General features: G+C 49.8%; 1 protein-coding gene across 1 annotated transcript in view; it reads right to left on the bottom strand.

Annotated features, from left to right (window-relative positions):
- Nucleotides 1-3,746: 3,746 nt before the first annotated feature.
- Nucleotides 3,747-11,446, bottom strand: part of Smim35 (small integral membrane protein 35) — a 54,051-nt gene continuing 46,351 nt past the window's right edge. Inside the window, exons 3-5 of the mRNA XM_029482120.1 lie at nt 10,750-10,783; nt 9,472-9,600; nt 3,747-4,921 (exon numbers count right to left, since the gene is read on the bottom strand). Coding sequence (XP_029337980.1) covers nt 9,501-9,600; nt 10,750-10,783 — 134 coding nt within the window. The 3' untranslated portion in view covers nt 3,747-4,921; nt 9,472-9,500. The remainder of the gene's footprint in view (nt 4,922-9,471; nt 9,601-10,749; nt 10,784-11,446) is intronic.

The raw sequence follows: 11,446 nt of genomic DNA, 5'->3' as shown, positions 1-11,446 counted from the left end.
AGACACAGCTTCAACATGAATGGTGACTTTGGGGAAGGCGCATATTCTCTCACAGTTTCTGATTCCCCCCACGATGGATGACATGGGATGACAGTTGCCATGGTGATGTCATGAGGTTGACATCGGTGTGGTGCCCTGCATCTGGCATTCCAGGTGTAAACAGCTGTCAAGGGCGGTTAGAGCTGGAAAGGGAAATAGGCTTTCTCTTAGAAACAGGTACGAATGAGAAAGGGGCCTGGGTGTTCTTTCAGAAAACTAAACAACAGAAAGTGCAGCCCAGTATTTAGGATGTTTGTTCTGACAGTGAGGACCTCACAAGGCCCTCCCAGGAAATAAGTGAACCCTTGGACCCTAAGAACTCTCGGCTCACCCTGGGGGCCTTTCTAGGTGCTTCCCACACACTGGAAGCCTCCTGAGTTCTGTTCAAAAGGCATTTACCACAATCATCAATGTATCAGTTGGCACATCTCTCTGAACTCAGCCGTGTGGTTCAGCAAACCTAGGGCCTGAGTCCTAGGTGTCTGTGTGTCTGAAGAGATGACCAAGACGGCTTGTCTCTTCCTGCCTCTGCTCTATCTCCCACACCCTTTCCCTGTTCACTCTGAAAGGCTGTTGGGGAAAGACCCTGGCCCTCCTCCTGCACCACACACGTGCATGCGACATCCACTCGGGGGACCTCCTGGCTGGCTCAGAAAAGAGAAGTGTAGTGACCATTCTTTCCTGGAAATGGGGCGGGGGATGGCTTCTTCCCATGGGAAAAGCCCCTGAGGCAGATGGGAAGGAGCCTGAGCACTAGATGGGTAAGAGAGAAGAGACCATGTCACTGTGGAGAGAAGGAGGCCCAGTTCAGCTGGTAGAGAAAACCTGCAGGCTTGCAGGACAGAACAGAGGCAGAGATAGGCCATGGGGGTCTAGAACAGTCTAGAACCAATCAGGAGGAGAGAGAGTCAAGCTGTTCCTGGGTTCAGCCAGGGCGTTGGGGAAGCCTAGGGGACTCTTCCAGGCAGCAGCTGATAAAACATTCCATTCAGGCTTCTCTGGAATTCAGACTAAAGTTCCCAGCAGAAGGCCACAGTTGCTCTTCAGCTGAGCTACCTTTTTCAAGGGCTTTTCCAGACAGAGGAATGTGTGGTTCTGGGTTTCTGAGCTAATGGAACTTCCTCTTAGCACCGAGAGAGGGGAAATGGGCTCATACTGACAGAGAAGGAAATTTTGTCAAACCGTGTTTCCCCAAATTTGTAAATAGTTGAAAGGTTGCCTTGTCCCCCCAAATACCTCTACCCCCGGCTCCATATACACAGTGACAGAATGTGCAGCCCCCTAAAAAGTCAGTCCATTTATACAGAACCCACAGTGTGCCCACAGAACACTCAGCACCCCAAGAGTCTGGATATCACCCACAGAGCCCACACACCTGCACCACTGGGTAAAAGTTCCCAGAGCCCCTCTTGTGAAGGTTGGAGAAAGGGGAGCCTGGGCTCTTGTCTGCCTGGGGCAACATAGAAAGCCTAAGTGGCATATCCAAGAAGCTGGGTACTGATGCTATCGTCCTCACGGACAGGACACCCGGTACTGAGAAACCTGACTCACTCATTTCCTGCAGAGCTCATGGGTTTGAGGGTTTCTTTTGAAACAAACCCACAATTTTAAAATTAAGTGTATTGTTATTAATGAGAAGGCTATGGCACCTCCTCACTATCAGAGTGATCTGAACTTTACTGGCTTTCCCATAAGTCTCCAAAACAAGAGTGCTGAGAACCTGTAGACGCTAATGAGAAAGGACTGGGTAGGGGGAAATTGGTGTTTTAAAAATGTGATTCTAGCCAAAGCAGAAGTCATTCAACAAAAGGAACCAGGCAGGAGCCAGGGAGGCCTTTATCGAAGCCAACATTTAATTTTGAGGGGTTTCCCCTATGTTTATTGTTTCAGTGTCTGTGTATGTTACATATGTGGAGGTCAGAGGACAACCTGGTGGAGTTGGTTCTCTCCTCCCACTATAGGACTCTAGGGGGAGAACTCAAGTCATCAGGCCCGGCAGCAAGTGTCTTTCCTCGTGGACCCATCTCACCAGCACAGCTGTCACCCCCTGCATACCACATGTGATATTCAGCCTTGGCTTCACAGAGCACACCATTCGGTCATAAAGATGAATGCCAAGCAATTGAGTAGTGACAAGTGTTGCCCTCTGTGACATGTGCATTGAAAGAAACTAGTATCCTACTCTAGGATGAGACAGGGAGTAGATAAGCAGGGCAGGAAGCTGCTGTCGCTCTGGTTATAAGAGAGCACACAGCCAGGGTGTGGGGCTTTAACTAGAAGCATTCCAGTGCATTGGAAGTTGAGGGGCAAGGTTCTGGCTCATCCAGTCCCCATGGAGGGCCTTTATTCATTGTCCACAGGTACCCTGGAGCTGTGGCCTCCAGGATAGAAAGAGATACCGCTGGTCTCTTCCTCTTATGAAGACACTAATCCCAGCATGAGGCTCCATCCTTATGAGCAACTAAAAACCTCCATGAGGCCCCACCATCACATTAGGGATTAGGGCTTCAACACTGAGGGATGAGGGTCACCAACATTCAGTCCGTACAGATGCTTATACATGTATATTGGGCGGGGACGGTGGGGACCAGTTCAAAGGCTGCTTCAAACACAGAGCAGGACAGGACAACAGGCTGGAGAGACTGCCACTTGAAATTGATGGTAAACAGAGCATGATATGGGCCTGGAAGGGAAAACACGGCACGGAGGGGCGGGGCCGTGGGGATCTCCAAGATGCCGACCGAGCTTTTGGCTCAATAGTGGTATGTCATGCAGAGGAAAGAATTGATGGCCCTAGCACTGGGTTAGGGCTTGGAGTTGGGGATTTCAAGGTAAGCATTCTGTGTTCTCTGTGAGAACGTGCATCCTAGGTAGATCGGTCATCACGGCATAGAGACAAGAAGACAGGTCTGAGAGGATCCTTGGCCATCTATAGCCCACAAACTCAAGCTATTCCCCTGACTCGCTATCTAGGAATAGTAGACAGCCATCATATTGGCCCACAGTGTCAGAACCATGCATGAGTTCAGCATGGGCGCAGCAGATCATGAGCCTCGGGTCTCAGAGGCCTTCAGACAGTCACAGCCCATAAGCAGGGTGAGGTAACAGCCAAGTGGTTCCTGTCAGTGAATTATGCCACCTGCAGAGTCAGGCATGAGCAAAGGAAGGGCAGACACAGTGCCACCTTCCTCCTCAGGCATAATCAGCTCCTTAGAAGAGCTGTCTCACCCGTGGCCTGCAGCTACCCAGCTGCAGGATGTGTGCCCAGCACCCTTGCAGCTCTGCAGCCTCTCTGCAGTATTTACGACTCCTCAACACAACAATTCCCATCCTTAGCCCCTGTCCCGGCTGCCCTGAAAATGCCCCCGTGGAGGACCACAACGACTGTTTCCATGACTCCCGATTGCATCCATTCCTCTAAGGCCTTGGTGGTTCAACCTTTCCTGTCTCTAAACTGGAGCCATCGTTGTCTCCTCTGCTGGTTCCCATGATGGTTCATAACAACCCCACCCCCACAGTCACGGGAACCATGCAGACCTTGCCTAATGGAAAAGGTGACCATCAGATGCCTCCTCAGCCTGACCTGGTTGGTGGCCTTGGAGCTTTCCCATCCTGCTTTGCCTGTGCCTAGCTACTTTGAGTCAACCGCACTCTCTGGGATCACTTCCTGGTTTTGTTTTTTTGTTTTTTTGTTTTGTTTTGTTTTGTTTTGTCTCCAGCATCCCTCACCACTAAATAATCTTCCTTACTGTTAACTGGGCTGAGGAGTTGGAGTTGAAAATGCAAATTTGAGGTCTGAGTTCCACTGGACAGCTTGTAAGACAGCACTCAAAGGTTCTGCTCAAACCAGGAGGTGCTTCAAGCCCCCCTGCTACCTCCTGTCCTTTCTCATCTCTTCCCTTTAACATCCTCGCCCCCTCTCCCCACCAGCCCTCATACCCACCTGCCTTCCCCCAACAAACTGCTGTGCATGCCCCTGGTCCTTTGTGCATGCCGGTTCTTCGTCCCCATATGTTCTTCATCCACTTTGCTGTTTCAAGGCTGCCCAAGTGCCCCCTGGAAAGCCCCTCTGAGCCACTCAGACCCTGTGTGTGCTTCCAACATGCGGCCTGTCACTATGTGTCACTCTTGGTGCCCCCATGCAGCTGCCACGGTGTGGAATACCTTGTGGCTGCTGGGTACGCACCTGCTGGACTCACTGGAAAGAGGTGAAGAATGTGGTATATTAATTATGCTAAGTGGATGTGGGAACCCTCAGACATGGAGTCTATGACAGCCAATACAAGGTGCGATCCCAGGATCTAAGGCCAGCAAAGAGTCAGCGCAGGGAATAGGGCCGGTGCTGTGGAGCCTTGTATGGAGTGGAGGGTGTGGAGATAGGGCAAGCATGTGATGTCTGTTCACTCGGGCTAACTGACTACCATAGCAAGGCTCTGGGGCTGGAGAGACCTCAAGGGTGGCCTCAGGGAATGGAAAGAGTTGCTAGGTCACGATGCTAGGTAAGATTAACTCTTTGCAAATGGATCTATACCTTGGTCTTCTCATCTGTCACAGAGAGATAGTAGTCTTGAAGCTTGCCTGTTTTCACTAGTTCCCTATGACGTCTCATTTAAGGTTCTTTACCTGGCATTCATTCCAGCTCATTGATGGCAGAAACACCTCTTGATTTACCTCTGTGCCCTCTACACCCAGCCAATGCTAGTGCATGGTGATGAGAACCCTATAAATGGTGAATAAATGAACGCATGAGTGGGTAGAACTTTTCCATTCATGTCAAAGACGCATTTGAATGCAGGTGAAAACAGTTCAAGAAGCATCGAGATGATTATGACGGTCACAGAAGTCTGAGCAGACCAGGTGCTTGGGAGACATCACTCTGAACCTAGGAGAGAGAGAGAGAGAGAGAGAGAGAGAGAAAGAGAGAGAGAGAGAGAGAGAGAGAGAGAGAGAGAGAGAGAGAGAGAGAGAGATTACTAGCAGCTTGATTTCTGGTTTGCTATGCTCTCTGCTTAATCACATGGATCTATGATTATTCCCTTCCCCACTTTCTTCACCCTACAGCTCCTATATAGTGTAGGACTCAGGGCTGCAGACCAAACATGAGACGGAAGACAAGAGAGTACAACCAGGAAACTGAGGTGAAGGGGTGAATGAAAACATTCAGGTGCATTCACCTGCTCTTTGGGCAAACATTCATTGGGTACCGCAACACTAAACCTCCCGAGACAGGCAACTAGACATGATCCTACCGGTTGGCTCAATTCTGCATGATGTGCACACTCGCTCGCTCACACAGACACACACAGATGCACAGGCACAGACACAGACACACACAGACACAGACACACACACACACACACATACACTGTCCATTCACCTCTCTGACACTCTCACCCCTGCATGGTGGAACTGAAGTTACTGTGAAATATCCTCGTAGCTGGAAGCCCCAAAGTTCTCAAGGCTAAATGGCAACCTTACACAAACAAGGTCCCTGGGGCCCAGAGAGCCTCATCCCATGACCTTTAGGGAGAAGGATCGGGCTTAAAATAGAAGAGGAGGGACTTCTTCCATTTTCCACCCACCTTTCTCCCAGCAGCCCTCTGCTTATGCACGGGAAGACCTATCCAAGGCTTTAGGGAATGGAAGCCAAGCCCATGGTTCCGCAGGAGCAGGGTGGATGGGGTGAATGGGTGAATGGGAAGGGCAGGGACCATCAAGGCTTTGGTCTCCAGCACTGCACTCCCACATTGTTTTGTTGGTTTGCTGTTCCTCTGAGCAGACAGAACATTTTCACTTCTGGTCCCCAAAATGTGAGAATTCACCACGCCACTGGCTTCCTGTTTTGCATTGGCTTTTGCACACTAAGCAGTTTTTAAAAATAAAATAATGATACTCCCATCTACTGCTGTGTTGTCCTTCTTAAGCCCTGGAGCATAGGAGGGGCGCCATAGACTTCTCCTGGGTCCTGTCACCTGACCCTATCTACTGTCACTGGCTTGGGGCAAGGCGAGGAAGTCTCAGCAGAGATGCTATGGCTTTGAACATGACTTAGGTTGTCCCTTGGTAGAAAAGCTTTCCATCTCTGTGTGCCCTTGTCTAGAAAAGTGTCTGATCATACCACAAGCATGGGAGGATGTGGCTAAGGAGGGGGAAGGAGGAAAGATGGCAAGCGTTGGTTTTGAGAGCAGCAGGCATGGACCAGGCTTGGAGCAAGATGCCCTCAAGAGGGTGAAGAATCCTTTTGCTTAGTTTCCTGAGTAGTTCCTGCCTGTGTGAACACACACGTGTACACCTAAGTGTATGCGAGGCACAACAGGGGACTTAGAAGAGATGTAAAGCCCAACTTGGCCTGCTAGAAATGCTTGTGAGAGAGGAGAGATCAGGCTAATCTCCAGAGAGACTGGATTCCCCATGGAGACTTAGCCCAGTACCTGGAGGAGCAGAGAAAATGAATGGATGAATGAATGAAGATGTGTGAGCCAGAGAGTGTTTCTAAGTAAAATCAGATGAGAACAAGGGCCATGAGTCTTGAAGAAGGCTCCTGGGAAATGTGAACTGTGAGCCAGGAGGAAGAGTGGCAGGAAGGGATGACTTGGAGATCAGAGAATAAAAGTAAACAAGGACTGGGAAGTGGGCGAGGCAGAAGCTCAGAGCTGAGATCAAGCCTGGGAGGCTTGAGCCCTGAAAGCTCCATCCATCACTGTGGGGCAATTAGCAGCTCACTGGAGGGAGAAGCCAATATCTTGGAAGATGGGGATCAGAGAGCAGCTGCCCCTTAGCTCTTCCATGTTGGGGAAAAGGACATGTGGAGGAAACCTGCTATCTACATGGGGGTCAAAATGAATGGTGTCAGCCAGGCAGTGGTGGCGCACGCCTTTAATTCCAGCACTTGGGAGGCAGAGGCAGGCAGATTTCTGAGTTCGAGGCCAGCCTATCTACAGAGTGAGTTCCAGGACAGCCAGGACTACACAGAGAAACCCTGTCTCAAAAAAAACAAAAACCAAACCAAATCAAACAAACAAACAAAAAAATGGTGTCTTGAGTCCTGCGGTGAGTCTCAGGAAAGACGGGACATAAAATTCAGTGTTTGGACATGGACAGGATTATGGGTGCAGGAGAAGAGGACATTCTAGGTTGGGCACAGCCCTGGGAAGGACATTTAGAGGAACAGGGTAATATAGAAACTGTAGCTAGTAGCCCTTGGCACAGCAGGCTCTCCAGTGGGATGGAGCAGGAGATGGGATGGAGGGTAGAGGAGCAATGGGTAGGCCCTAGTACAGCCAAGGATCGGAGTGCCCAGTCAGTGCCCAGCCTTAGAGGCCTGTTGCTTGGTTTCTAGTTAGTCTGAGAAAGCTGTAATCTGCCCCTTCACTCCTAGGGTGTAGCCACTGTCTGGAGTGAAGAAAACTGCTTCACCATGGGTCTGCGGAAGTAAGGAAAGCAAGGGGGTGCGGAAGGACACGGAGCACGTCAGTGGCCTCAGAAAGAGGAAGCAATGTGCTCTCGCTTCTGCTTCTGGGCATGGGAAATACCCACTATTCTCCCATCCTCAGCAGATGTCCCCGTCCTCACCTGAAGCCACACAACCTGGGCCCAAGCCTACCTGGGGTTCAAGGCTCATTCTCTTTTCAAGTATCCAACAAGTCTCCTGAGTCCTGAGCATTCCCAAGGGACCCAGTGGGTCCTACAGGCCATGCCAACCAGGGCAGAGTTATAGGTGTTATTGGGATCGCAGAACCTGTGAGTTCAGAAGTGGGGTCCAGCTTGCAGAGCTGGGTATCCAAGGAAGAAGGAAGCCAAAGGCAAGAGTATTCTCTTTCTCCATCACATCCAAGAGTTCTCTGAGAAAGGGGGAGAGGTCCAAAGCCATGAAGAGTCCCTCTTCATACTCAACAGCTCAGGGAAGAAACCCCAGTCAAAGGCTTCCAAATCCTAAGGCTTGGTGTACTGTGTCCAAGGCCTGCTGAGCTGGGAAGAAAAACACTCCTACCCCTGTCAGGAAGCAGGAAGGATCTGCCAGGCCTGGAGCATTCCTTCCTCCACAGTCTGCTATAGGCCAGAGAGAGAGAACAAGAAGCAAATCAAGAAACACAAAACACAGGGGCCTCAGCAAAAATGAGGGGAAGGACAGAAAAATAATGGCCAGCCCTCCCCTTCCTGTCTCTGTTTTGGCCTCAGCATCCTTTAGCTTAGAACTGGGGCTGGTTGATCCAGTGACAGGCCTGACCAACACAGGCCCCTTAAAGCTTTCTCCATTCACTACTTCTTCAAGGAATGAAGCATCTCTGGATGGAACCACTTTATACCAAATACCGGCTGAACTAAAACTGGTACCCGCTGCCTTCAGTCCAGTGGGTCACAGGCAGAGCAAGAAGCCATGGCTCCGGAGGTAAAGTGTTCTACAGTCCTTGTCCTTAGCTGCTTTGGTCAGCCTCCACCAGGCGCCTCCCATGGCTCCATAGCTCTCTGCTTTCTGCCACATAGGGCTGGCTTTGTGCAGGACAGCAGAGACAGAAAATAGAACCCACCCTGGGCACTGTGGGCACCCCAGGTCGGGAGCCTAAACAACAGGTACACTGTTTCTAGACTGTTCTGCTCATGTGTGGTGGGCACTGAGCCTTGTCACTATAGGGAGAACTAGTCAGAGGGAGACAGCAAAGGGGACGAAGCATGGAAAAGGCCCAAACCAAACACACCGCTGAAAGGGCAAAGTGAAGACCCTAGTCCAGCCTTCAGGGAAGTTGGCCACAGATGGAAATGTTAAATAACATGTCTGAAAAGCACCCCTCTGACCACATGACTCCCTAATGAAACAGATTGGCTCTCCAGCCCGGGTAGCAACTTTACAAAATGAAATGATAGGAGATTCCACATGAACATCTGTCTACCCTGTAGAGTCTGGGCCATTTCCACCCTGGGCTGCATTTGACAGGAGGAAGGCTTGCCTGGCTGTGATTGTCACACTGTGTCTGCAGGATATTTACAATTCCTACAGGCTTGGTGTGGCCTGAAATCCAGTTTTTAACCCTGGGGGATAGTTGCTTCTCTGAGTTCCATGAGAAGACTGCTAAGCCTGGTCAGGCTCTTCCGTAGGGGCCTAACTCCATGAGGGCTGGAAGAGGACCCAGAGAAGGTCCCTTATTCTTCTTACTTGCAGCCAAGTCAGGCTTTCAGGGCCCAGGAAGGTCAGAGGAGCTCATGATGACCCAGGAGCCTTTCCTGGGTAAGGAGAAGAGATACTGAAAATAGAGGCGGCTTGGGAGGGCTTTACTATGCTGGTTCAACTGGCCTGACTCTCTCAAGAAAAAGTAGAGGGATTGAGCCATTCATCTGTGCTCTGAGTGGCCCTTGGCGCTCGGCTTCACAGCCTGCAGCCATATAGGACCTTACTCTGGCATGAGATCCACTCAGTTCTCCTGTCCTGCCACTCACCTGATCTTCAGAAGCTAGACACTGCTCCATCAGACTCTGTCATTGGAGAACTTCATGTAGCCACCATCTGGGCTGCTCATGTGGCCGCTGATGGTGAAGGGTGGGCCAACCTCCATGTCCTTCAGGTTCCTGAGACAGATTTCCAGTGAAGCTGTTAAACTGAGAACCCAGCCTCTCCAGGAATCCTGTCTCCCTAGACTGGAGCCTACCAAGTGGGTCCTAGAAGCAGAGGCAGGATCTGAGCACTGACTCACTGATTTACCTTCCAGAATAAGATTTGTCTCAGCTGGCGAGGCCAGAGGAGGAGCAGGCCTGCCCTGTATCAGGGAGTAGTGAAATGGCTTACCCTGAGAGGGCTTTCTGACTTCTGTTCCTCAAATCCACGGCTTTCTTTGGTTGCTCTTCTTTTGAGAATGCTATATTGTGCCCGAGATTGCTTTATTTGCAATTAGGCTTGTCTCCAGCATAGGCAGTGAGATGCTTAGGGACAGAGAATATGCCAAGCCATCTTTGTATTTTTGGAAATAAATACCATAAAAGTGGCTATATAATAAAACTTTACTGAATAAATAATAAACAGGTGGATAGGTGAGTAAGTGAGTGGATGAATGGATGGATGGATAAACATGTAGGTGAATAGATGGATGGATATACACATGCATGGATATGTGCATGCATGAATGGATGGATTCATGGATGAGTAGTAGGTGGGTGGATAGGTAGATGGGTAGAGTAGGTGGTTGGTACATAGGTAAATTGGTGAGTAGTGGGTGGGTGGATGTGTAGATGGATGAATAAGTGGGTAGGTGGGTGGGCCAATGGGTGGATAGATGAGTGGATGGGTGGATGGGCAGATGCATGAATAAGTAGGCAAGTTCGTGCATGAATGCATGAGTGGGTAGATGGATGAATAAGTGGGTAGGTAGGTGGGCTGATGGGAGGATGGATAAATGTGTGGGTGGATGGTTAACTGTATGAATACATGGGTAAGTGGGTGGACCGATGGGTGGAGAGATGAATGGGTGGGTGGATGGGTAGATGGATGATTGAACGGGAGGCGCGTTCTCTGCCTGAGAGTGAGTGCTAAAGTGAAGGATATCACACGGTACTGCAGTAGGCACACGTTTTACTCTGAGAGCTTCTCTAAATGGTGTCTTTCTGGTTTGCATGGATGGAGTCAGGGAAGGGAAGCGATAAGTTCCATTCTGCCTCTAGTTCTTTCTTCATCATATTTAGCCCCAGTGCCAGCTCTCCCAGTTCTTCCATGAGCCTACTCACCGGATTTGATATAAATTGAAGACAAAGTTGGGCCCTGGGAAGACAACCCAAAAAGAGAGTTAGGATCCCCAGGGGAAGTGACTAGCATGCCTATAGGAAGAGCTGGTGCTTCCCCCACCTGCCCATAGTATAAACAGTCTGGCCTCAGGATGCTCTACACGGTTCTCAAGACCCTTCAAGGTACTTTCATCGGGAGCTCTGATCACTCCTGGAAGGGAGCAATCCTAGCCAAGAGCCCCCAAAGAACCAGTCCTAAGCTTCACTCCAGACTCCAACATGTTCTAACCTTGTGGTTTTCATCACACACCCCTGTCTATTCCAGTAATGGAAGCTGAGGGACAGAAATGCCTCTCAGCTGGTCAAGTGCTTATCTAGAGTGTGTGAAGTCCTGGGTCCCATCCCCAGCACAGCATAAACTAGGTGTGGTCATAGTCCTAGCACTTGGGAAGTAGAGTCAAGAGAATCAGAAGTTCAAGGTCATCCTTAGCTGCATAGACAATCTAAGGCTAGCCTGGGCTACAGACTGTTTAAAACAAACAAACAAACAAACAAACAAACAAATGGAGACTGTCATAAATAGAGAAAGAAAGAAGAAAAGAAAGAAAGAAAGAAAGAAAGAAAGAAAGAAAGAAAGAAAGAAAGAAAGAAAAGAGAGAGAGAGAAAGGAAGGAAGGAAGGAAGGAAGGAAGGAAGGAAG

Source organism: Mus caroli, chromosome 9 (genome assembly GCF_900094665.2).
Source record: "Mus caroli chromosome 9, CAROLI_EIJ_v1.1, whole genome shotgun sequence".
NCBI classification, from domain to species: domain Eukaryota; kingdom Metazoa; phylum Chordata; class Mammalia; order Rodentia; family Muridae; genus Mus; species Mus caroli.
This window is presented reverse-complemented; position numbering and strand designations above follow the sequence as displayed.